At 39.7% G+C, this 24,823-nt stretch overlaps 3 protein-coding genes across 8 annotated transcripts; 2 read left to right on the plus strand and 1 right to left on the minus strand.

Annotated features, from left to right (window-relative positions):
* Window positions 1-183: 183 nt before the first annotated feature.
* Window positions 184-10,421, minus strand: stk25b (serine/threonine kinase 25b). Of its 2 annotated transcripts, XM_008433345.3 has the most exons (11): window positions 10,281-10,421; window positions 9,501-9,731; window positions 5,457-5,513; window positions 5,259-5,367; window positions 3,129-3,286; window positions 1,996-2,181; window positions 1,166-1,311; window positions 988-1,087; window positions 833-904; window positions 607-743; window positions 184-527 (listed from the first exon to the last, which is right to left on the minus strand). In XM_008433345.3, exons 1-11 carry the CDS (start codon window positions 10,308-10,310, stop codon window positions 488-490), a joined length of 1,266 nt encoding a protein of 421 aa, XP_008431567.1. In that variant the 5' UTR covers window positions 10,311-10,421; the 3' UTR covers window positions 184-487. The 2 variants fall into 2 exon arrangements, with proteins under 2 accessions (XP_008431567.1, XP_081454883.1); XM_081598757.1 differs by lacking the exon at window positions 184-527 and having other exon boundaries at window positions 546-743.
* Window positions 10,422-10,426: 5 nt separating this feature from the next.
* Window positions 10,427-18,069, plus strand: LOC103479102 (mitochondrial fission factor homolog A-like). 2 transcript variants are annotated; one of them, XM_081598760.1, is made up of 7 exons: window positions 10,427-10,560; window positions 13,398-13,619; window positions 13,804-13,982; window positions 15,036-15,127; window positions 15,231-15,401; window positions 16,314-16,389; window positions 16,603-18,069. In XM_081598760.1, the coding sequence occupies exons 2-7, from the start codon at window positions 13,406-13,408 to the stop codon at window positions 16,732-16,734; spliced, it is 864 nt and encodes a 287-aa protein (XP_081454886.1). In that variant the 5' UTR covers window positions 10,427-10,560; window positions 13,398-13,405; the 3' UTR covers window positions 16,735-18,069. The 2 variants fall into 2 exon arrangements, with proteins under 2 accessions (XP_081454886.1, XP_008431562.1); XM_008433340.3 differs by lacking the exon at window positions 10,427-10,560 and adding an exon at window positions 11,581-11,739.
* Window positions 18,070-18,125: 56 nt separating this feature from the next.
* Window positions 18,126-23,994, plus strand: LOC103479103 (putative flap endonuclease 1 homolog). Of its 4 annotated transcripts, none has more exons than XM_008433342.2 (11): window positions 18,126-18,402; window positions 18,999-19,065; window positions 19,199-19,301; window positions 19,508-19,562; window positions 19,654-19,715; window positions 19,792-19,943; window positions 20,655-20,715; window positions 21,417-21,548; window positions 21,630-21,775; window positions 21,873-22,017; window positions 23,173-23,994. In XM_008433342.2, the coding sequence occupies exons 1-11, from the start codon at window positions 18,321-18,323 to the stop codon at window positions 23,224-23,226; spliced, it is 1,059 nt and encodes a 352-aa protein (XP_008431564.1). In that variant the 5' UTR covers window positions 18,126-18,320; the 3' UTR covers window positions 23,227-23,994. The 4 variants fall into 4 exon arrangements, with proteins under 4 accessions (XP_008431564.1, XP_008431565.1, XP_081454884.1 ...); XM_008433343.3 differs by having other exon boundaries at window positions 18,129-18,402; window positions 19,807-19,943; XM_081598758.1 differs by lacking the exon at window positions 18,126-18,402 and having other exon boundaries at window positions 19,508-19,581.
* The last annotated feature ends 829 nt before the right edge of the window (window positions 23,995-24,823 follow it).

Below are 24,823 nucleotides of genomic sequence, written 5' to 3' on the forward strand. Positions count from 1 at the left end.
GGATTCCACACTTTAGATGACGGTGATCAGTAATTCTTATGCTCCAAGAATATGAGGGAGAACATGGGCGTGCATTGAACAAATTTCATTTTGTAGTATCAACATATCCCTTCTTAAAGGAGTTTCTATGAGTAAAAGTAGGCATGGTGTTAGAAGGGTTCATAGTGCAAGAAAAAAAAAAGATCATTTTCAATAGTCTTTATTATAGCAGATTTCGTCTCACTAACAGGTATACACAACGGTCTAAATGGCATGGCTTTTTTTTTTTCTTTTGTTTTAGTGTTAAATACTCTTTGTTCTTAAAGAAAAACTGTAAAAATATTTAATTGTAACTATAAGATCTTTTTCAGGGTGTAGTCGGGGGGGAAGGTGGCAGTGGTACGACAGGTGGTTGGTTTGTGGTCGTCAGAGCTGTTGTGTTCATGGACAGACGGACGAAAAAAACAAAAAAAACCAGGCTGGGTCACGTTACATCCAGTAGGGGGTTTCACCGTGAAGATGGAGTCATGTTACCATTTAAAGTAAACCTGAAAGGAGAACGTGGATTAGCAGGTTACAGTCAGAGACGTGACGTCGGTTTTAGAACGCCAGTGGCGGAAGCGGCACCTGCACACTCTCTCCATCATGTGTGTGACCAGACGGTCAGAGATGCCTGGGAAAGACTCCTCAGCCAGGCTGAAGGCGTTCTCCAGCTCCTCAATGGCTCCTACTCCACCACCACTGGCCCGACGCTTGTCTTTCAACTGGTGGGGAAGGAAAGTATTGTCAATAACTGGTCCGGTTATGTCAATGAGTTGCAGTTGTGATGAGGACGAGGAGGAGTGTGATTTACCTCTCTGAATATGGGCGTTACCAAAGCAGACAAGCACTGTGACTTAGGCTGACGTTTCATAGAATCTCCGGACTAAAGAGAGGAGGAGAGGTAGAGAGCTGAGCGACCTGACAGAGCAGCTGCTGGTTGCCGTGTATGGCAGCGGGACGCCTCACCTCGGAGTCCGGCTGTGGGTAGCCCTGCTGTAGCTGGCTTATAGATTTGACTGTGGGGAAGTTCCACAGGGGAGTCTGCTCAACGTCACCGTCGGCATCCCTGTGAGGTGGAGGAGAATGAAACATTGCTGATTCAGCGAGCGGACAGAAATGCTCTTCGAGTCACGACGGCACTAACATGTCTGAGTCGTCAGAGCTGGACTCCTCTCCATGGCCCTCGGATTTCCAGCGCCGGTATCGGTCGATCAGCTCTGTGAGATACGTCGTCTTCTTGGTGTGACGCGTGATAAACTTATGTTTCAGGAGCTCTTTGGCGGTGGGTCTCTGTGCAGACAGGACACAAGTAAAAGAAATAAATCACAACCCATTTACTTACTTATTCTCATTAGGGACGCACCGATTCACTTTTTTCACTGCCAATACTGACACCGATATCTGAGGTACTGAACTGACTTAAAATGTCTTTTATGAACACAGACATAAAGGTACAGAATTATAAATTAATCTTCTAACTCTGCATCAGTACAGCTCACTTAAATACAAAAAAACAGCTTCGTAAGTTTGGTCAAACATGTAAAAACAACTTTCATTTGATCCATCAATGCAATTAGGAGTAGAACAGTCAATGTGAAATAGATAATAGAGAGACAAACTGACAAACACAACAGGTTGACTGTCTCGGTCAAACATGCCAAAAATAAACTCCAACAAACTTTCTTTCAAATGGTTCAGAAAGTGAAATTAGAAATTCTAAATATAATATAAAATAAATAATAAAGCAAATAATAAAGCACTCAGAGCACATGGCATAGAATTAGACTGAATAGATTGGGCACATTGTCACCGGTACCCGACCTAGAATTTTTTGCAATATCAGACCGATATGGATATTAACTTTGGTTCGGTGCATCTCTAATTCTTATACGTTTTAATTAGCGAAGCTCTTTATCCACGTTGAAAAGCTCCAGAATTGTGAGATTCAAGAACGGACGCAGCTGTTGGACTCACAAAACGAGGGTCTTTGTTTAGGCAGGCCTCCACAAACTCTTTGAAAGGTTTGCTGTAGGGGCCCTCCAGCGTGGGCGGGGGGTTTTTGGGGATGAGGAACAGAACCCTCATGGGGTGCAGCTCTGAGTTGGGCGGCTCTCCTTTAGCCAGCTCTATGGCCGTTATCCCCAGGGACCAGATGTCGGCCTGAAACGGAGCAGAAACATGTCGTCACGTCATGCGACACAAAACGAGCTGCAACTAAGAACCAGACTTCAAATCTAAAACCGACAATGAAACACACAAGAAAATGAAAAATTTTTGTAGATTTTTATGTAATAAATCAACACAAAACAGACGGATGATGAAACAAGTTTTTAACATTTTGGTGCAACAAAAATCTGAAAAGTGTGGCGTGCATTTAATTGTTAGAATTAGCATCAGCCTTTGCTGTAGAGAAGCACAACAAAATTTGTCACTATTTCAGTATAAACCCAGAGTTTTTTTTGTCTTTTCATGTTTATTATTATGATAGATTTTTTTTGTTTTCTTAATTATATTATTTTGTCTCTGACATTTTACTTGTTCTAAAAATAAAGATTTAATTTCATTTAGAGTTAGGTTCCAGAACAGTATTCGAGCTTTAAGCATCTCTCACAGAATAGTTCAATCTACTATAAACTAGCACTACATGCTAGTTTTGTGGGAGCATAAAATGGTGTGTGCTGTGGCACCTCTGGAGGAGCTGCACTGATCACATTTACAGCTGTCAGTCATGCACTCTGAAAACGGGGCTTTTATGGAAGGGAGGGACAAGATAAACAAACTGCCGGTGAAAGAAACCTAAGAGAGAGTTTTCTACCCGCCGCCTCAGCGAACATGAGGAAGTGGGAGTTTGGGTCAGATGTGAGTAAAAGCTAACTTCCTGGCATCCAAACCAACAGAGGCTCAACCTTAAACCTACAGCCAAGTAGTTCAGGTCAAAGCATATTTCTGTGCTAGCACGTCTGAGGAAGGAATGGAAAACTAACGTTCACCATCCAGTGTGAGTTCAGTTCCTAGAAGTGCAAAGCTGAAAGACGCCCAGCGTATGTAACAGTAACTCTGTCAGTCATGGTGCTTGTGGTTGCCGTTTGCTGCTGCTCCTCTCTCACCTTGAAGTCATAAGCCGACTGCTTGATGACCTCAGGCGCCATCCAGAACGGCGTGCCAACAAACGTGTTCCTCTTGATCTGGGTGTCTGTCAGCTGGCCGGCCACTCCGAAATCTGCAAGCTTCACGTCGCCCTGCTCCGATAGCAACACGTTGGCAGCTGGGTGAGAGAGAGAGAGAGAGAGAGAGAGAGAGAGAGAGAGAGAGAGAGAGAGAGAGAGCTCAATAAGCTGGGTTAGCCTTTGCTATCCGTTACAGAAGTCCTAAATGCTCCGTGGTGAAATTGGGTCACCAGGAAACACCTGGTAAAACTGCTGCAGCCTCATTTGATCAGTGGCATTCTTCATCATAAACAACACAAGCCTATGATAAATATCGAAAATGTAAATTTAAATACATAAAATTAAACAAAGTTGTGTTTTTCTAAACTGAAGGACATAGAGATAGAGGATCTAGATGTCTCCCTTTAAATGGTGTGCTCTCTGCTACACAAGGGCTAAGAAATCAGTCAGCAAGGTATCTTCTTCATCCAGCGTTTAGTCTCCATGGTAACAGTATTATTGTACTTCCATTAGCGCTTTGAGGTTTACAGCAGATAAACCTCCAAGCGTATCTGGATGTATGTTCTGCAGCAGGAAGGAACAGTAAATACCAGCACCATAAAATACCAGCTAATGGTTCTGTCCACTTCTGATCTGTCGTGAGAAAGAACTGACCGTTAGCCCCGCCCACCTGGTCATGTCCTGTGGTTAACAATAGTAACCCCACCATTGCCAACCTAGCAACCATTCAGACAAAATAAAATAAAATGGGACTCTGCAGGTCAGGCTTTTTAAAGATCGCTGATCGGCCAGAAAACTGCAGTCGGTTCAGCCCTTATATTAAAGTACAAGGAAAAACTATTTCACCTTTTCACATAAAAATAGCCTAAGAGGGAACCATATCAATATTCTATATATAACAGTAAGTAATATAGACGAGAAGCACTCTAAAAGTTTATCATGAGTTAGTTTTCTAGTTTGTACTGGTTTAAACTAAATGTGTTTTTCTCCCAGTTGGCGGTCCCTAGCTTTTATATTTAGTTATTTTTTGCATCTCTTCTGTTTGATGTATCACTGGAAGATTCCGTAGAGAAACAAACGCCTCCTGCATGCACCAAAAACTAAAACACATGCAGCCATTTGATCTTTTTTGGAAGGTTTAAAAATCTCATAAAAGCTACAACTGTGCTTTTATGGCCCAAATGTAAAGAAATCAACATTCAACCCCTGAGAAAGATGGTACAATCCTCACATTTGGTCATTTTTTTCTCTACTTTCAACACATTGAATTTTAAGACATCATGTTTCCTCGCTAGCTGTATCCAACCAGAAGGAGCTGATGAAATTAAATGATCCACATCTTTCACTTCAGATGTCTCAACAGGAGCACTAAGCTGTAGGACTAAACTCTTCGGGACACACCCTGCAGAAGAGCAGAGCAGAGCAGAGACGAATGCAACCCTGAAACGTGTTGCGGAGAACAAGACACTGAATCTGTGGCTTCAGCACTAAAAAGCACAAAAGCTCTACAGAGACGTCAAGAAGCAGGGAGAAATGATGCATTCATGTTTCTGCGGAATATTAAACACACTAACAGTCCAACTTATTAAATGTCTCACTTTTGTAACTGTGGGATTATTACAATCGATCTATTTTAAGAGTAACAAAGAAAAACATTTAAAGGGGCAGTGTTATGTGTTTTTCAGGCATGTTACAGTTGTTACAAAAATACTTATTTCAAATTTGACTTTGTACTTGAGGTGCTTTACACAGCTGAATGGTTACCACAGGAGATTAATGGTTTTCTCAATCAAGGCAACACTTCAGGTATGTTTTTGATGAGGGAATAATGCCGCATCATGATGTAAAGCTAAAAAAAAAAGTAAATAAAAAACGAAAAAAGATGTAAATGAAAATAAAATATCAACGTGAATATGTTTAGCACCTACAGACGGCTGTGACGTTACAACCTCACACACGCTTGTGAAATCAAGCAGAAGAGAACGTGTGTAGTGTGACTGCGACTGCGTGGCTGAGTGTGAAGCATCTGGTTCGGCCAGCACCAGGCTGTAGTCACACATCTTTCGTTACCTTTGATATCTCTGTGAATCTTCCTCTCCGAGTGCAGATACTCGAGGCCTTTGAGAATCTCCCTCAGTATCGTGGCGATGTAGGTCTCCTCCAGAGGTCCGGGGCGGAGCTGGGCCGGGGAGAGACGGGACGGTTTGGATTCTCGTTTTCAGACTGGCTGCAACAACAACGGGCTGTGAAACGTAGAAAACTTCTTACCAGATCCAGAGCAGATCCTCCGCCTAAATACTCCATGATGATCCACAGCTTGGTCCCCTACAGGGGGAAAAAAGAATCCAGTATTAACTGACAGTTATTTCACATCGTCTTTAACTTGTTTTAGAGTGTTTTACAATTCATCTCCTGGTTCTTATTTCAACATTCTGAAATAAAGGTTTATAACCACATAAATTAGACTTATTTTTAAAGTTTATTTGGCTGTCAACACAACAGTTTGACCTCCGTCACATGAAATGAGTCTAGATTATGCTATAATTGTTTATTTGTTTGGTTTGTTAACCAAACCCCAATTGGGATTATTGGGATTTTCTGTAATAAAATCAGGCTGAAACAATTAATTGTGATTAATCAATTATTGAAATAATTTTTGTTATTGATTAATTGTTAAGTGGGGTATACAGACTACAAAAAAGGCAACTTGCTAAAAGAACAACATGCTCTAATCAGTACTCTTCAAGTGACAGTTTTAGCTTCAACTGGTTCAAGTTCTGTAAAAAAAAATAAATATATATATATATATATATATATATATATACATATATATAAATAAATATATAATTAAAAAAAAACTACCACAAAGCACCTTTAGCTATCAACTTATTAATCAATTTACGTCAAGCAGAAAGGTCAGAGGAAACATTAACTTTTATTTATGAAGGATTTTGGGCAGGGGCGGATCGAGAAAAATATTTATGGGGTTGGCAGGGATATTTTCAGGGGTGGCAGCATATGCCAGTATGTGTATATATATATATATATATATATATATATATATACAGGGGTGAAAGTAGTTTTAAATTCTTGGGGGTACTATGACAAATAAATATATACATACATATTACTTCTATGTGCTTTGGAGTTTCTGTGCTGATTATTTTTTTGCGAAGCAATAAAGGCTGGTAGCTCTTGAATTGCTACAAAATTTTGCTGTATTTCCCTCAGCCTACTGGCTGCAATGTTGACACCTTGAGATGCCATGAGACCTAAATCCTGAACATCATGGCATGGCGTGATCCTAGTTTTCCATGTCTGGCATATAACCATTCATTTATCTTTTAAACTGGTTATATTGATCCTGTGTCCAGACAGAGGGATAATCAGCAGCCTAGCATCATGACCTGTTTGTTCTGAAGATCCTGCAGCTTCCACTTCTCTTCCTAACATGGCGCCTCCTCACCCTGACTCTCATACTGACAGGAGGAACCACAGAGCTCTGTTAAGTTAACAGCACATCTTCTGAAGTTGGGATATTTTTCCTCCAACAGGTTTCAGAGGAATCACCTCAAACCAGATGTTGGACTAGATTTTATTTTACTGTCATTTGTGAATGTTAGAGCCTCATTTTCAACAGTGGAGCTATAAAGGTTGAAAAAGGATATTATTTTGGAGAAAGTCTCATCAAATTCAACATTTCCACTAAGTAAGAGGCAAAAAATAAAACAATAGTTTGATAAAGGAAAAGCCTCTCAGACTCTGAGCCCGACAGCACCAAACTATTCTTTTATATTAGATAATTAATTTAATTCCACATAATTATCGCAGTAGAAGCCATTTGTTTGTTAAATACTTAATGAAACATATTTACCGTGTTTGATGTTTGTTGTAAATGACTTGTACTCACAAAGAACGAGGTAATTAGTCCAAATTTGTCGTTTATTGAACGTTCAGAAACTACAGCGGCTGTAAAGGTCAAAGGTAAGCAAAGGTAAAACAACCCGAACAGGTGATCAACTCTAAACCACTCGCACCCTTTTACTCTCTCTCTCCGTCATGGCAACCTCCTGTGCTCCACAAGCCGACCAGACATTACGTTAAAAATATAACATTTAGTCTGTTACAGTATTAGGTTTGCTGGCTTGATACTTATTTTGCGATCATTAACAAACCTCTCATGAACACAGAGGTGGTTGATTAGTTAATTTTAAACTCCTGCTCTGCTATTTATTTTGGTAATGGAACCGAAATGCACAGAATTGCGCAACACCTTGTAAAAACAATAATTACTGAGATTATTATTTTTGTTGTGTCATTAATTTGAACACATTTTGTTGACTTTGTTGTTGTTGTTCTTTAATAAAGTTACGAACGTTTTAAGCGAGTCAGAGGAGGACGTGCTGGTCTCAGCGTCCTGGCGGTGTTCAGTCTGTCACCTAATGCTGAGATCGACTCAAAACCTTCCGCGATCAACATATCGCCCCGCTGCTCTAGCAAAGCACGAACAGTTCAGAAACAATATGAAATGGGGAAAAAAGTTATTTATTAACTGATTAAGTTGTGTTTTAGACTGTTCTTGAAAAACTAATCAGTCACGGCTGATTAGTGGGTGAACTCACGGCTGCACAGTGAACCCATTGATGTTTTACAGCCGCTCCTCTCTCTTGCAGGTACTGCGTACCCCCGCTAAATTTTTTAGGGGTACGCAGTACCCTGCCGTACCCCCTTACTTTCACCCCTGTATATATATATATATATATATGACATCTCACTCTCACGTTTAGCTTACACAGACCTAACATTGGACTTAATTTACTTGATTTACTTGTTGCAAAATGTTTTAACTTGCATTCATGTAGCACTGAGGATTAAATATAATTTCTTAATATAGTATAGTTAATTATTTTTATGTCTTTCATACTCCTGCTAATTGATATGCATTACTGGATTGGACAGTGCCTATTAGTCACTATGTGATTCATTGAGTTATGTCCAGAAAACCATTTTATCCCAATGCAGGACGAGCAGAAATTTGTCACAAAAATATTTGTAGCGCCATCATTTGTATTTTGTTTCTGTATGCAAGAAGGATCAAATTTACCTTATATTGGTCAGTCGTTTTATTTTAAATATGCTGTAGGAGCCATAGTTTGATGATTAGTTCAGTTTTTTGTCGCTTGTTTAACTTTTAGGAATTGCAGCGGGTGCAGACAGTGCGCCACAATAAAGGTACAATAAAGCTGATAAACAGGTGAAGAACCAAACACCACTTGTATTCTGGCTTTTCTCGCTGTGCGTCGGCTTTACGCGGACCCGTTGCCATGGCAACTGGCAGACAACAGCTCACCGAGCAGATAAAGCAGAGATTACCGATCAGGGGAATCAACACCAAAAAACCAAAAATTTCCCACACAAAAAAGAATCAAAAACACCAAAACATAACATTCAGCCTGTTACATTATTCCGTCAGGTTTGATGTCTATATTGTCATTATTAATAAGTTTTCGCCCGACTACCGCGGTGGTTGATTAGCTGATTTAAACAGCCGCTCTACTGATGTGACCTGATTTAGTGCTAACGTAACCAAAACACACCGAACTGCGCAGCACATGTTAAGGTTATCAAAGTCAATAGAAGGTTAGCAACAGTTAGGCTAGCATAACTGACCCACTGCTCACTTGTTCAATGTTTTCTTTAAGTTAAAACTTTTTGCTCACCTGTTAAATCTGAAGCCCTTGTTATCCAACTCATAGGGTTGAATTAACCGCTAAATATTGCGTCCATTTTTCAGATTCTTTGTGTGACTGTGGTATTTTCTGACCACCCATAATGTTGACTCAATGGACAGCAATGGTGCATGTGTGGCGCACGATAAGTCACGTAATGTCCAGTCCAGTAATATATCCATCAAAGCTGCTGCCTCGCGCTCTGTCCTTCTCTCGCACTTCCCGCTACTCAGCAGTAGGTGTCAGGTTACGTTGTGTTGCATTCAATGTTGTCGGAAAAAAGAGATTCGTGCGCTTAATGTCCGATTTCCCATAACTATTTGGGGTGGCAACAGGGGTGGCAAGGCTCTCATTTGGGGTGGCAACTGCCACCCCATGCCACCCTAGTAGATCCGCCCCTGATTTTGGGAGGGAAAGACGCTTCACAGTTCTGTGCTACTTAGTCTTGGTCTATGTCATAAAACGCCTCAATAAGACATTATTGTTTGCAGTTGTGACATGAAATGTGAAAAACTTATATTATTGCGAGGTTTTTTATGTAATTATCCCATTGTTGTGTGTGTGTGTGTTTTTATTATCTCACCTTCAAATATGATCCATAATACTTGGTAACAAATGGGCTATCACATTGGCTCAAGACTGTGATCTCCTGTTGAATATCTTCTATTTCATCCTCGGCTTCTTCCAGGTCAATAATTTTAATGGCCACCACCTCCTTGGTGCGGTTGTTGAGTCCCTTGTAAACTTCTCCAAAAGAACCCTTTCCAATCCGCTCCTGCTTGGTGAAGTACTCTTCCGGGTCCAGCTTGGTGTTCTGGATGAGTGACAGACAAATCTAAGCATCTTGTATGCTAATAAAAGTGCTTATGTTGGTGTGTGTCTGTGTGTGTGTGTGTGTGTACTTTGAGCTTGTCCCAAATTGACATAAAAAGCACAGAAAGCAATACTGATATTGCTACCTTAAATGTTCAATGTACTACAGTGCTGTGCTGCAAAATATTAATAGATAATATGATTAACTAAGTCTGTTTTACATTACTATATTAATCATTTGAAATAACAGCAGCAAATAAACTCAAAGCTACGAGGTTGTCTCAGCGTACAAATATATCAACCGCAAATGCAAAATTATTGAGAATTGAAATTATAAAACAGCACATTACATTTTAAATGATCTTACAAATTGTCTCCAATCATGTTTCTTGCTAAATGTAATGATAACAAAAATGGTACATGTTGTGACAATTGGTTTAACCGTGTGCCCCGATGTCTTGGACCCCCACCCATCCTTATTCCTGAAAAGCCTGACAGCCACAGGAATCCACTAAACAAAGGATAAGAAAGGTGACAGGAGGTTCTGTACCTGGTTCTGCAAGTCTCCAAGGTGTGCCATCCCTTCTGCCGGGTCGGACAGAGCGACAGTCACAGCTCTGTCTTTCCAAACTTATCAGTCCTTGCAGTTTTCGCCGCTTCCCGTCGCTGCTCTCTAGGAAGCTAGCTGAGAAGCTAGCCGAGCAGATAAACACCCAAACTGCTGCCTTTTAACGGGGCTGTCACCCCGCGTACCGTTTTCGGCCTTCAAGCCCAACGGAGGACCGAGCAGGCCCGGCGAGACAGCGAGCTACTGACCGACACGCTCCATGGTATGTTCTCGGTGAGGACGGAGGGAGAAAAAAAAATCTCTTTCCGTGAATTAATATTTAATTCATTTCAGGGAGCGCTTAGCCTGTTGTTCATTTAAAGCTTGAGGAGGACAAAATAATGGCTCAGACCGACTACGCATGCGCTCTGTGTAGGAAGCCGATGGAATTCTGGGAGGTGTATTTCTACACTTGCAACAGAAAGTTTTCAATCTGATATTTTTAATAGTTATGTTAATATTTTAAAGCTGATATGGAGCTATTAAAGTGATGTTTTTTATGAAATAGCGTGAGGTTATTATCAATAATAGCTTATTTTCCTGTAACTAACAGATGTCGATTTGCTATGAAACCCCCCACACATTTTTCTATGAATTTTAATTGTTCTCCAGATTTCAATATTGTGTTGTTTTACTAAATTGCAAAACATCTGGGAGCTGGAGTTACATTCACTCTTAAATGATTAGAGACTAAACGTGTTAGTCCATACGACTCTACAGTGTTAGAAAGAGATTTCCACTTAATGCCACTCAAGATCAACAGTGTGCAAGAAAGTTATAAAACTATGATGGAAGGTTCATACGAAAGAAAATACATAAGCACAATCTCATATGTAAGTCCTACTGATCCATTCTTTACTCCCCTCTTGCTGCTTAGATTAAAATATGTTCTTCAGCATAAGTATCTGACCCTATTTTGACTATAGGATGCCTAATATTCATAATACTAGAACTGGATATATATGTAAACAAGATTACAGAAAGGGTGAATTCAAAATTATGGAAATAGTGACCTAATTAGGGTGGATATGTGCATGTTACGCATTCAAATAAATAAAACCTGAATAATAAGCAGAAGGCATTTTGTAGATGGCCATTCTCTATTATTTATTTCACCGGTTGATTCCTTAATAAAGAAGCATCCTGCTGTAATGTGCGATCGTTTTATAACCTCTTAACCACCTGCTATAGCGGCTCTCGGTTCCGCGAGCAATAGAAGTCTCAAACTCCGCCCCCCGTAGTCATGCACGCGATTGTGATTGGAGCAACAACCACTCTTTATTTGCGTTTGGAGCTGTACAGTTGCTCGCTGATTGTCTCCAGGAGAAGCTGTATGTTTAACGAATGGAACACTGATTTGACATGACATTTTAAAGCGTGGACCAAAAAAAAATCCCAAACAGTAAGTAGTCACGCAGGGTTCTCATAGCTGAGTCCCTCCATTGGAGACGGTACGCGGTTCTCAGCTCACGGTTTTGCTAACATACTAGCGCGGGCTACTGTTCATGGCTTGCTAATGTTAAATAGTAGTTAATTAGCGTAATGTTAGTTTGTATTCAGGCTGAACATGGCGTCTTGCATTCTGTGACATTGAAACCGCGTGTCGGCAACGGCTACACTCATGTCAGTGTTATGTAATTCAACGCAGTGCTGCGAGAAACGCTGTTTTTCATCCAGTATTTATGAAGCATGGCTGTTACACCCCATATCTTTCACCACTGTAGTCCTCTCAGGACGCGACTCAACTACCGGACAGTCTGTTCAGACGAGCCAGACAACATGTTGTGACTACACGGCAGCTTCTAGGCGGGGCTATCGCTGAGCCTGTCCAAATTAGCCGTAAATGATTCTGCTCGAAATAAATTCAACCGCTTAAGCAGTAGTTATCCACTGGCATGGAGAAGGGCAGCTTGATTGAAATCGTGTGACTTCATCATTTTTACCATTAGGTGCTATATTATGTGTGAGGTTACAAGAAGAAGAATCTGAGTTATTAATAATTTATAATAAACAATTCAAAAGATGAATTGGTCCGTCCGCTGTGATGGATGCCATGCCAGGCTTCTCCTCCTGCCTCCTCCCTCTCCTGTTCTCTGTCAGAGTTTGGACTGGGGCCTACCAGATGGGGAATCGTGGGTACCCCCAGAGATTAGTGGGTGCCATTTAAAATCAAACCTTCTTTCGTCTCATCTTACCCACTACATTCTTTTGCTTCTAGGAAATATGTCAGTTGAATTGGTAGAGATTGGTAGGTTCGGCCTAACATGTTTTAACTCTAGCTACAGTCTGGTGTTCGACAACAGGGCCAGACTGCAGTGGACTATCGGGTCTACAGAGAGGATCATCAGGGCTGATTTTCTCTCCATCCTGGACTTGTACAGGGCTAGGGTCAGGAAAAGGGCAGCTAACATCTCTGCAGACCTCACACATCCTGGACACAAACAGTTTACTTTAAGCTCAGTGCTACAGCATTCTATTTGTAAAACAACAACAAAAAACAGCCAGTACTGAGACAGTTTCTTCCCTCAGGCTGTCTGATGAACACCCTAGTAGAGTCAAAGTCTCCTCTATAAAACAAATGACCATACATTACACCATTTTAAACAAAACGCATCATACGTGCATTTATTTTAATCTAAAAAGTTTTTATATTTTATGTATTTTTATATCGGATTTTTTGCTTTTCGCTCTCTTGTGGCCACAGGCATGTGCTTCTTCTGACTTAATTTTGAACATGTTACTGACACAGGAAGCGGCTAACTTCAGTCAGTAACAACATCCACAATGAAGAGTGTTTTAGTCACCGTTATCTAGCCGTGCTAAGATGTGTTGTGATCTCTCATAGGGAAAACATTGAAGTTTTGAATTTTTCTGAAATCAGGCTGATTTTTACATTAGTTCATCTTGGAGTAAAATAACTCGAAGGCTCCATTTGCATCTGTAATTCTGTAGGTAAGAAAGTCAGAATATCTATGTGTGAAAGACATCAAATCCCAGCAACATATATATAAAAAAAAAAATTGTGTTCATTTTTTTTTTTTTTTTTTGTCTATTTGACAGTAGGCTGGATGAGTGGGCCAAGTTTTACCCCGCCTGCCGAGGTGGCTGAGATAAACCGCATCCATTATGAGCTGGAGTACACAGAGGGCATCAGCCAGCGCATGCGAATCCCTGAGACCCTCAAGGTGGCGCCGGAGAGCGGATCGGGGCCCGCTCTGCTTCAGCCACCTCTACAGGTTCACACAACTCTGATGCAGGTTCCTGAAAGAATTGTTGTTGCAGGTAGGATACTGGGTTTGTGTCACTAATGATAAACATTTAAAATAAAACAAAGAGGGACCAGTTCAAGTTGTTGAGTTGTTGGCAGACCATGCAGGACAAATGGCTCTAACACCATCATCAGTGAGATGCTAGAAGCGGTAAAAGAAATGTCCCTTCAAGTTCTTTCTTTTTTTTTTTCTTGCAGGTGACGATGGAGAGTCGAGGTTTGTTCAACCAAGAGATTTAGATCTAATTCAGTCGGTTCCATCGGTGGACCTCCTGAACATGAAGGCCCCACCGCGTGTCCTGACCCTTACAGAACAGCCGCTGGACTCTCTGGAAACAGATCAAGCTGCCAACTCACAGAGTAATCCCAGCCACACTGTGAGTACAATCACACTCTAGTTTTGTGGATTGTAATATAAACTTGAAAAATTGCTATTTGAGCATTCAGCGTCTTTGCACCAAAAATCTGGAACAAACTTCCAGAAAACTGCACAACAGCTGAAACACTGAGTTTCTTTGAATCTAGAATAAAAACTCAGCTGTTTAGATTTGCTTTTGAAAACTAATCATGAAACAATCAGTGATGACCTGATTTGCAAAATGTAATGTTGTTGACTGTGTGTTTGATGACTTTGTATTTTTGTGTTTTTATGATGTAAAGGTTCTGGGTTCAATTCCCGGCCTGGGGTCTTTCTGCATGGAGTTTGCATGTTCTCCCTGTGCATGCGTGGGTTTTCTCCGGGTACTCCGGTTTCCTCCCACAATCCAAAAACATGACTGTTAGGTTAATTGGTCTGTCTAAATTGCCCCTAGGTGTGAGTGTGTGTGTGCATGCATGGTTGTGTGTCCTGTGTGTCTCTGTGTTGCCCTGCGACAGACTGGCAACCTGTCCAGGGTGACCCCGTCTCTCGCCCGGAACGTTAGCTGGAGATGGGCACCAGCAACCCTCCCGACCCCACTGAGGGACAAGGGTGAAAGAAAATGGATGGATGGATGATTTCTATTCATAATCTCTGATAGTTCTATGTTATTGGAAATTTTACATCTCATGTTGAACTTCAAGTAATATCTGTAGGCTTCTCTGGACAGGCCAGTGCATACAGGCCCAGTCAGTACAAAGATGGACGGTCTATTCAGTGACCAGTTTTGTCACAGTGGTCACTGAAAATCATAAGTAGAGTGTTGCCAAAGAGAGATCCTCAGGACCTACTGTCCTGTATGTTTTAGGCGTTTCTCTTCTGTCACACAGACGACTTGCATGAATATCTGATTAGTTTTCTGCTTCACGTGATGGCATGCTGAGACGATCATCAGCAGGAAAGCTGTTGATTTTGGCAATTTAATGATTCAGGATTTTCAATAACACTTGATCACTAAATGTTAGCTTTAATGTGAGCCTGGAATTCATTGAGCTCTTTCCGTGTGTTACAGGTCAGTTATAACACCCGCTCTCGGAGGGAACGCAGTGCAAGTGAGAACATACCTGGTCGTCATGGCAGCCATTGTAGCAGAGGAGACGTAAGGTAAGGAAACCTGAAGCGTTGCTGATTCCTAAAGGTCCCTAAAGTCTATTTTTCACCATTGTTTATTAATCTACCGGTTCTTCCAATCTTCCCCCTGTGCTAGCGTAACCCCCTCCCCCTCAGTCCCCCCTGTCCGCCTCTGTCCTCCCCTGTGTTCTCCAGAAGACGCCAACATTAACCTGTTTACAGCTGCTGGGTTTCTGTCTTACGTTCAGTCAACGACGCGCCGTGCTTACCAGCAGGTCCTTGAACTCTTGGACGATAGCCACCGGAGGTGAGTTGATTTGGTTGTTTTCTCATTAATCACTACTTTATGTTTATGAGTACATTCTTTATGTTTCTCCGTATAGATGGCCAGCTCTGGTTGTTTGAATTGAATGTATATACAAACCTTGGCAGCAACAACTGGCATCAACTGTAATCATTTACAAACTGTTTTTTACATCAATTTGGAGGAATTGGGGATCACTCTTCTTTGCAGAATTGGTTTATAGGAAGGTTCTTAAGTTTGAATGGCCTGTTTAAGGTCAAGCCACATCATCTTAATCAAATACAAGTCTGGATTTTGAGTGAGCTGCTTCATAGATTCGTTTTTGTTTAGATTTTTTTTTAAAGGGAAGCAGAGGTGGACATGCCGGTTTGCTTTAAAACATTCTTCCCATGAAAGCTTGAGCTAAAGGTCAAGAGCTCATAGTCAGACTTTGTCCTTCAATATTTTTTGCTAGAGAGCAGAATTTATTGTTCCATCATTTAACCTCTAAACCCCTCCAGCTGTCTTCACTCCACACCAGATACAATGCAATATCCTTTCTAAAACTTTCACCCTTTGTGGCAATTTTCCCCAAACTCTTGAGGATCATCAATATGTTTTTGGGCCTTTGTTTAGTCCTTTTGGTCAGCAGTGGTTCTTAACCCTGGTCCTCTCTAGTGAATGTGGTTTTTAGCTTGCTTTCCTATTGTTGAATCATGACTTCTGAACTTGATTGAGCCAAGTAAGGCCGGCAGAACTTTCTGGGTTCTGCGAAATTGCACAAAAAACTGTAGTGATTGATTAATGAAAGCAGTTAGGATACTGGCCTAAAAGAACAAGAAAATTAGTGTTGTTGGATATGTACTGAATTTCAGAATATTGTTCAGGTTGCTGGTTATGTTAATAATTTAACCAAAGATGTGTTAATTTCCACAGAACCCACTTGGACTTGGCTCTGGATATGAACCCTGACGAATCTGGCTTAGTTGATGCTTCATCGCTGCGGCGTCAGGTATCGAGTCCCGTAATCTTAAGCTCTATCTGTCATAACATTTAACTCTTTTTCATTTGAAATGACTAGGTCTGAAACAGGGACTGGATGTGTTGGCGTTTGGGGAATTTGTTAGGTTCCCTATCACAGCCCAGCAGAGTTAGCGCTCGACTTTAAAAAAAGAAAGAAAAAAAGAAGTGTATAAGTAAACATTCACATTGTTGTGCTCACCAGATTGTGAAGCTCAACAGACGTCTGCAGCTGCTGGAGGAAGAAAATAAAGAACGCTCCAAGCGGGAGGTGGTCCTGTACTCGGCCACGGTGGCGTTCTGGCTCATTAACACGTGGATCTGGTTACGTCGCTAAACCGGGATACAACCCGAATCTCCAAAAACACTGGAAACCAAAGTAAATCCTTGTTCAGTCGGCGTAGGTCTCTTCTGACATTCCACAATTATTAAAGAAAAGGAAGGTTTTTTTTATTTTTTATTTTTTATTACAGATTTCAAGATTATCTGTGACTAGGGAACACCTGAACCAATTAAACCAGAAAGTGCTCAAAATTTGGAAAAAGTAAAGAGCTGTAGATGCTTTCTGGTTGTGCTCTGTTTACTCAGTATATATCATGTTCTTGCTAGTTATTACCCACAAAATGAAGGCCAATCATCTTGATTTTATTTTCTGAGCTTTTGCCACTGTTGTCAAATTTAAAACTAGTTATCTGACTGAGTTAAAATAATTTTACTGTGGCTGTTAATGAATAATCCTGACGCCAAACACTTAGACAAAGCTCACTACAAGTCTGCTAAAATGTTAAAATGTTACAAAAAATAGTGAAACTATAAAATAAAAAATAACAGTGGTGTTCAATTGACAGCAACAATCACTTTGCAAATATTCATAGTACTAAATATTCCATTATATAATCTAAAGGAAGAGTGTCCATAATATCAGTTCCTGTTTTACACTCTATTTGCATATTTTGGACAACAGTTTTTACCTTGGTTTGAGCAAAGTAACCTTTAAACAGGTTGGGGAACTTAAAGGCTTGCACAGAAAAAAGAGACTTGTATTAGTCAAAACAAAACTCGGCTGTTTCTGACAGGCCTCTGTTAAACTGAGCAGCATGTGTTTGAAAAGACTCACAAGACTAACAAGGATTTATTTTAAGTGACAAACAGTTTTAGGTCTCGTATCTAGGCTGAAATGTAGGTCCCCTGCTGTGGCCATCACTAACCATTCGTAAAGTGTCAAAATATTAATAATTCTGCAGATGCCATAGCCATTTCCCTGCATGTCACATGTTTAGGAGATTCTCATATGTTTTATATGAATTGTGTATCTGTGGGGCAAAATGCTTGCTATGATCTGTTACATGAAGATTCCACATACTATTCACAGAGCTGGGGCTGTTTTTTTGTTTCTCAGATTAAAGCCATTTCTCCCATTGTTTTATTCATCATGAATTTTGCTGTAAATCCAGGAGCCAATGTGTTCATGCTCAGGTGTAGTAGTTGAATACTTGTTTTTGAATAGCATATTCATCTGTTGTGCATTCTTCTTATGTGATTGTATACATATGTATTAACATTTATTTAAAGAGAGGCTACATTAGGTTAATATTTGTTTCTAATTTATTCATTTGTGAAATGTCTGTAAATATTATTGCTATAATAAATGCTGGAGGTCCATTTCCTCAAACCCGTCTGTTTGCTCAGTCCTGACCCCTACCGTCCACTTTGTTGACTTGCCGAGATTAGGAAAAAATTGTTGTGTTTAAATAGCTGAATTTCGTTGACGATAAAACGCCTTTTAGTCAACCGCTGTGTTTCTAAACGGATACAAAGTATCGTGAGATATACTGAGAACCCGACGCTGTTTGTTTTATTTTCTCCTCTTTTTTTTCAAACCGGAAGTGGAAGAAAAACAAAAGTCCATATGTGATTAGGAGGATGGGGATCACTAAACTGGCTGATTTAATTCGTTCTGATGCTCCAAATGCAGTTTCTTATAAGGATATCGGTGACTATACAGGTAATGGAGGACTGAACGCCGACCAGTTTGATCTGCCTTAATTATCTCTAACAAAGGTTGCTAGCAGCTAACGTTAGCATTCAAAAAGCTTCTAAGTTAATTATATACCACAAAACAGTCACTTTGGTGCTAATTAAATCAGTAAATGAAGTTGGTGCTTTTACAAGAACTCAAATTCTAAATCGTGTTAACTGGTCTCACCCTAATAAACAGTATGTAAGCTTTCCTTGTGTGGAAAAGAACCTTGTAGTTAAATATCTCTGTAAGATCTAATAATTTATTAAGAAATGACACAAATAATGTAACTAATAGCAATGTGCTGCTGAGAAAATGCATAATTTTTTTTACTGATCATCAGGGAGTCTAAGCAGCTATAGCTGTTGGGTGTATGCCATACATGAAATATATGCATTAATGATCTTATTTTTATTATTACGTTATTCTGGGTAGGATTATGAAATCTTCTCAAAACAGTTCATTATTATGCAGAGAACAGTCATGTATAAATCCACAAATATGCATAAATTGTATTAGTTCACTCGCAAATACAATGTGTAGTTTTATGTTCATTGCACTGCCACTGTATTCCATCGCAGGGAAAGTCATCGCCTTGGATACCTCAGTGGTTCTGAACCAGTTTCGAGCAGCAACACCCTCTTTGAGGTGAGAGATCTTTGAGAAATTTATCAGACAAAATACAAACACCTGTACTGTTAAAAAAAAGTCCAACAATTCAGCTATAAATGCCAAAATAGCTTCTCTTCCATGTTGGTGATGTTGGGTTTCTTCTCCACAGCCCCCTGACTGGACTCTTTTTCCGCACACTGACCTTCCTGGAACACGACATAAAGCCAGTCTTTGTATTCGATGGAAAGCCTCCCGTGGAAAAGACACCTGTTGTAAGAAACATTTACAGCCTGCGTGTTTTGAATTGTTTTTGGGGAGCATTTTGAGTTGGAGAACATGTGTGTGGGACCAAAGACCATTTCCTGTTTTGCTCAAATCGGCAGTTTAACTGGTCTGCTGTAGAAATGGCAGACTGACTGTTGACTGATTCCAGATTTTAAAAAATCCCTCTCGCTGATTGAGACTTGCTTTTCTGCAGCTGGAGAGGCGAGCCGAGGCAGCTGGATGGAGCTCTCCCAAAAGAACAGGAGAAGGTCCACATGCATAAAGAGTGTAAAAGGATCTCTCATTGTCATATTTAAATGTTTCCAAATTCTGATGTCATTGAATCATTCTTTTATGCAGCATCAGCCCAGACTAAGGATTCCATTGAGCTACTGAAATGTATGGGTGTGCCTGTCATCCAGGTACAATTTGTTTCAGTTTCCACTCTCGTGCATTTTTTTTTTATTTTGAAAAATGTTTTTCATACTTCATGCACAGGATTCTGCCTTTCAGGCTCCAGGGGACGCTGAAGCACAGTGTGCCCGCCTGGTGAGAGACGGGGTTGTGGATGCAGTGGCCTCCGAGGACATGGACACGCTGCCCTTTGGAGCAAACGTTCTCATTCGTCAGCTGAATGCTAAGAAGGACAGGTATGTTGAAACTGCAGTATGTAACTTTTATTTAAAAAAAATTACATTTATTTTACATATTTGTCAAATCTGTCACTATGTTGTAACAGTAAATTATGAGACAAATAATCTGAAAAGATGGTTCTCCTCCACCTTCTCCTTGAGTTGCTATTGCGGATTGAAGAAATGCACCAACCAAAACAACCAATCACAGCCAGGATGAGGGTCACGCTTGCGTACGGGTTCGTTGCTAAAGGTGCTAATGACGGAGAAACAATTTACCGTTACAGGAAAATTGATTATCGACCTTCATTGGTGGCTATGCTAACTAGCCTTAGCATTGCCAACCAGCTATGCTAGCTGCAGCGTGGTAGAGAGGAAGGAGGGGAATGACAGGGGAGCCTGAGCAGGGCCACACAGATGGTGATTGACAGCCATAAGACCAGCCTCCTGGCTCTGATTGGTTGTTTCTAGTTAGCACTGGGAGAAGGTGGAGGAGCTTGATTTTTCCCCCCCAGATTATCTCTCATGCTGTACTCTCACGACATAGCAACAGTTTTAACAAATATGTAAAAAACATTGTTTATAAAAGTTACATACTGCAACCTTATAATGTGTATAAATATATAAGAACAAAGTAAAGAAGTTCCAGTGACAACAGAGTTCAGTGCCTTGCTGTATTAGACAGATGGTAAGTCTTATCTGATTTTTATTTTATGCTCATGTTCCTAGTGAAGTTGTGGAATACTCATTACCCAGGCTGCTGGAAAAACTGCAGATTACTCATGAGGAGGTAAGAGCAAAACATTGATGAAACTTTCGCGTAAGTTTCTGTTATTGGACTCATTTAAAGCATATGTCAAACTCAAGGCCCTCAGGCCAAATCCGGCCCGCCATAAAGTTTTATGTGGCCCAGAGGGACACCTACATAGAACATTGAAAATAACTGTTGTATGTCTAAATAATATTTTATCAATCAAATGAAAGCAGTTTTCAATAGAAGAAGATTAGGGTAACAGGAAAAAAAAAATTCTTAGAATTTTGACCTTTTTTTCAGAATTTACCAGATTTATTCTGACTTTAATCTTCTGAGGTCAAAAAACAGGATTCTGAGAAAAAAAAAGTCAAAATTCTTAAGGAAAAAAGTGACAATTTTGACATTTTTCTCAGAATTATGACTTTTGATCTCAGAAGATTGAAGCCAAAAAAATTTTTTTTTTCAGTGGCTACAATCTTCTTTTGTATGTATACTGCCAAATTACATGAATGTGAAATGATGTTCAGTATTATTGAACTTCTTTGTTAATGGGTTTAAACTGTAGCTTTAAACACATTTGTTACGGGGTTTTATCAATGCGTTTTACCCCAACCAGCCCTTTGCGGACATTCATAATCTCGATATAGCCCAAAATAAAAATGAGTTGACATCACTGTTTGAAGTTTTGTGATGAATAATCACTTTTTTCCTGTCTTATTTTGCAAAATGCCTTTTAGCTTGTTGACCTTTGTATTCTACTGGGCTGTGACTACTGCGACAAGATCCCCGGTTTAGGTCCAAAGAGAGCTCTGACTCTCATCCAGAAGCATCGCACTATTGAGAATGTGGTGTTGCACATCAACAGACAGGTAATCTCTTGTTTTGATCTACTTCTCACTATACAGAAATTCTAAAAAAAAAAAAAATCTAATATAGTCACATACTTCCAGACCCATCCTGTACCTCTTTTATGGAAATACAAAGAGGCCAGGAAGATTTTCTTGGACAAAACAGAAACTCCAGTTACTAACTTGGTGTGGAGGGAGCTGGACGAAGAAGCCGTGGTGGACTTCCTGTGTCACACCAAACATGTCAGGTACAGATTCACAGAGCCTGTTTTTCTGTTTACGTGGATCTGGACCAATGTGAAGCCGAAGGATTTGTTCCATTTATTCCCGTATGCTTTTTTTTAGGGAGGAGAGGATCCGTCATCGCATGAAGACATTTCATGAACATCGAGAAAATAGGCGAGAGGAGAGGAAAAAGGAGAAGGCGGAGGGACATATGAGGCAGACGCGCATGGACAACTTCTTCAGAGTTACCAGAAAGAGGGGACAGGTAAGGAGGAGCAAAAGGGGAAAAATACACAAACATATGGACGAATATTTGGAAAACATAAATCTTCACCACTTCATCAGTGATGAATTTAAACTTAGTCATCCCCAAACATGATCGCAAATGTGTTTGGAGCTTTTATTCATTTATTTTTTTGATTTGTATGTTTTGATAATTTACTGAAGAAAAATTAAAAGCGTTTTATTAGTTGAAGTGTTTTTTACTTTTCAGCAAAAAAAACAAAAAACATGGTATTTATCCAGAAAGTAAATATTTACAATATTTTTTTTAATCCTTTTTCATAACATCTGGAGGGATTTACTCTGACATGCTGGATATCAGCTTCTATTGGTCAGAGGTGTTCCTGAGAGAGTGGTGGCCCTCTCAGAAAATTTATATTAAATTCATGTTGTAAAACCCAATAAATACATAAAAATTTGTATACACGTGTTTGGAGTTTACCACAGTTTGTTGGCTTTTTGTTTCACCACTGCTTTTTGAGAGCAGAGCATGGTTCTTAGTGTTTCAAGACGTTGCTGATGTAGGATGTTTTTAATCCCATTCTTGTCTTCCTGGTTTAACACACCTGGATCAACTGATGGCTCATTAGGAGGTCTAAGAAGAACATTGACCTGCTGGAAAGGTTGTTACTACCAGAAGGGAAAGAACTAAAACATGCAGGAAGCCGACCCTCCAGGGCCGACTTTGGAACCCCTGCTTTATTGCATTATGCTTTGACAGAAATGTGAGGAAGAAGTCCACTCCCTTGGAAGATGAGCAACCATATAAATGTATCAATGGATGCTTCACTGTTGGCACACTTTTTCCTTGTTGCCCAAACTATTTTCCAGATGTCCTAAACAATTAGGATTATTTGTCATAGAAAATAACTGCACCAATCATCTGCTCTCCACTGGCCCACTTCCTGCATAATTCCAGTCGGTCTTTGTTGGTTTTTTTTGGACAGAAAGGACTTCTTTGCTTCCCTTCTCATTACAAAACCCGACTGCAAAAGTCTTTGTCTTATTGTGTGTTCAGATGCACTCACATTCTTAGATGTGTATCTAAACAGAGGTGCTTAGATACGTTTTTTCAATGTTGAAAATCTGCTATTTTGATGTCTAAACATTTTTCCTCTCTCTCTCTTTTCCTCCACAGCCAGTGGAATCACTTTCCTCATTAGGTGACAACAAAAAGAAACCTAGAACATAATAAGTCCGCCTTTATTTTATAGTTGTTCCTAAATCAGAACTACTACATATGAAAAAAAACAAAAAAAAAACAAAACAATTCAACCTGAAGATTATGCTCTGAGGTAAATATTCCATACAAAAATAATCAGGATGCATTTTCTTATAACAGATTATTATCCCAATCCAATAATTTTGATAGTATAATTCAGTCAGCTGCTGATTGATAAATAATGTGCAGCTTAAAATGATTTATTTGACAGAGAGCCTATTTTTGGAACAATTAAAAGAAACCCAGCTGAGAATCATAAAAATATACTGACCACAACCCTGCATCTGGAACACCACAGCCTCCGACAGTACAGTACTGTGCCCGTGTACGACCAGCGGTGTTCAGAAAACAACACGGTTCCATTTGATTTCTTGGTCCATGCAGCAGTTTCCTGCAGAGCCAGTGAGACAAGCAGAGCAGGAGGTGTGCGACCATGAAAGAGAACAGAGTGACCACTGTCAGGGAGGCCAAAACCAGGGACAGGCGACGTCTCTTCTCTGGATATTCAATGAGCACCTGCTGTGTAACAGGAGCCAAGACAGACACCAAAGGCTTGAATTTTAAACCGTGTATGTTGTTGCTTTAATTTCAGAAAGAGAAAGTGAGATTGCGAAGTTCACATAGTACAATCAATATTACAAAGAAAAGAAAGTGTAAATCCTTATTTTTTCTTATTATTTTTTTATGTCTTTATATGTCATTATTTTTCTTTTACAATTAAAACGGCATTGAGTTGTATTTGGTCGTGTGGTGTTTTTGTGACTTGATGTGAATTGTTTTAATTGCTCTTCTGTGGGACCATTTACTACAGAGAACCAAAAGTTTTTGTTAAGTATATTAATGTGCCAGTCTATTAAATACACAAATATCAAAATCTTCAAATCATGTCTTAAAATCAGATATATCCTTTTTTTTAGGTGTTTATTTCTTCTGCTACATCTCTTTATTAAATAATCTAAACTGCCACTATGCCTCTTCAAATAATTCCCAACATCTGATGGCTGTTATTTGATTGTATCAAACACCAATCATATTTGATTGGTGACAAACTATGATTTGTATCAAATATAAATCATAGTTGCAGATAGCAGCTATGGACCCAAGCAGTGACTGAGTTGAAATAAATTGATTAGCTACAACAGACTATTATGAAATAAAATAATATGGACGTAATTTTGTCAGCATTTAAACATATTAAATACAAACTACGAAGTATTTTCTGATAATTATTTATTAATGACCCCTCCTTGATGTGTGTTTAGAATCCAGATTAAAAAAACACTTGTTGGTTAAAACTATGTAAAAGTTTCAACTATTTAGTTGGTTTTTGGGGTGAAGTTAAAAGATGTTAAGGGTCGTCCTCTTCTTTTAAAGTTAAATACTTTCAACAAACAAACAGTAAAAGAGCCCCACAGCGTGACACTGCCACCCTCATCCTTGCCAGTTAACATGATGTTCTTAAGTTTTGAAGTTGTATTTTAATATACCATTTTATTGAAATAAGGACAGAAATTAATATTTATTTACAACTTAATTTATTACATTTTGGTTCTTAAAATGTAAAGCT

The sequence above is a fragment of the Poecilia reticulata genome, chromosome 17 (genome assembly GCF_904066995.2).
Source record: "Poecilia reticulata chromosome 17, P_reticulata-male-v2, whole genome shotgun sequence".
Lineage (NCBI taxonomy): Eukaryota > Metazoa > Chordata > Actinopteri > Cyprinodontiformes > Poeciliidae > Poecilia > Poecilia reticulata.

Bases quoted from the DNA above. Each gene is read 5' to 3' on its own strand.
- stk25b (XM_081598757.1), bottom strand. From the start codon at position 10,310: ATGGCACACCTTGGAGACTTGCAGAACCAG. The intron at 3,287-5,258 runs GTAACGAAAGAT...TCTCTCACCCAG, and splicing joins GATTCACAGAGATATCAAAG to CTGCCAACGTGTTGCTATCG. The intron at 905-987 runs GTGAGGCGTCCC...TCCTCTCTTTAG, and splicing joins ACCCACAGCCGGACTCCGAG to TCCGGAGATTCTATGAAACG.
- LOC103479102 (XM_081598760.1), top strand. From the start codon at position 13,406: ATGAGTGGGCCAAGTTTTACCCCGCCTGCCGAGGTGGCTGAGATAAAC. The intron at 15,402-16,313 runs GTGAGTTGATTT...TAATTTCCACAG, and splicing joins TTGGACGATAGCCACCGGAG to AACCCACTTGGACTTGGCTC. The intron at 16,390-16,602 runs GTATCGAGTCCC...TGTGCTCACCAG, and splicing joins CTTCATCGCTGCGGCGTCAG to ATTGTGAAGCTCAACAGACG.
- LOC103479103 (XM_008433342.2), top strand. From the start codon at position 18,321: ATGGGGATCACTAAACTGGCTGATTTAATTCGTTCTGATGCTCCAAAT. The intron at 19,302-19,507 runs GTAAGAAACATT...GCTTTTCTGCAG, and splicing joins CCGTGGAAAAGACACCTGTT to CTGGAGAGGCGAGCCGAGGC. The intron at 19,716-19,791 runs GTACAATTTGTT...CTTCATGCACAG, and splicing joins TGGGTGTGCCTGTCATCCAG to GATTCTGCCTTTCAGGCTCC.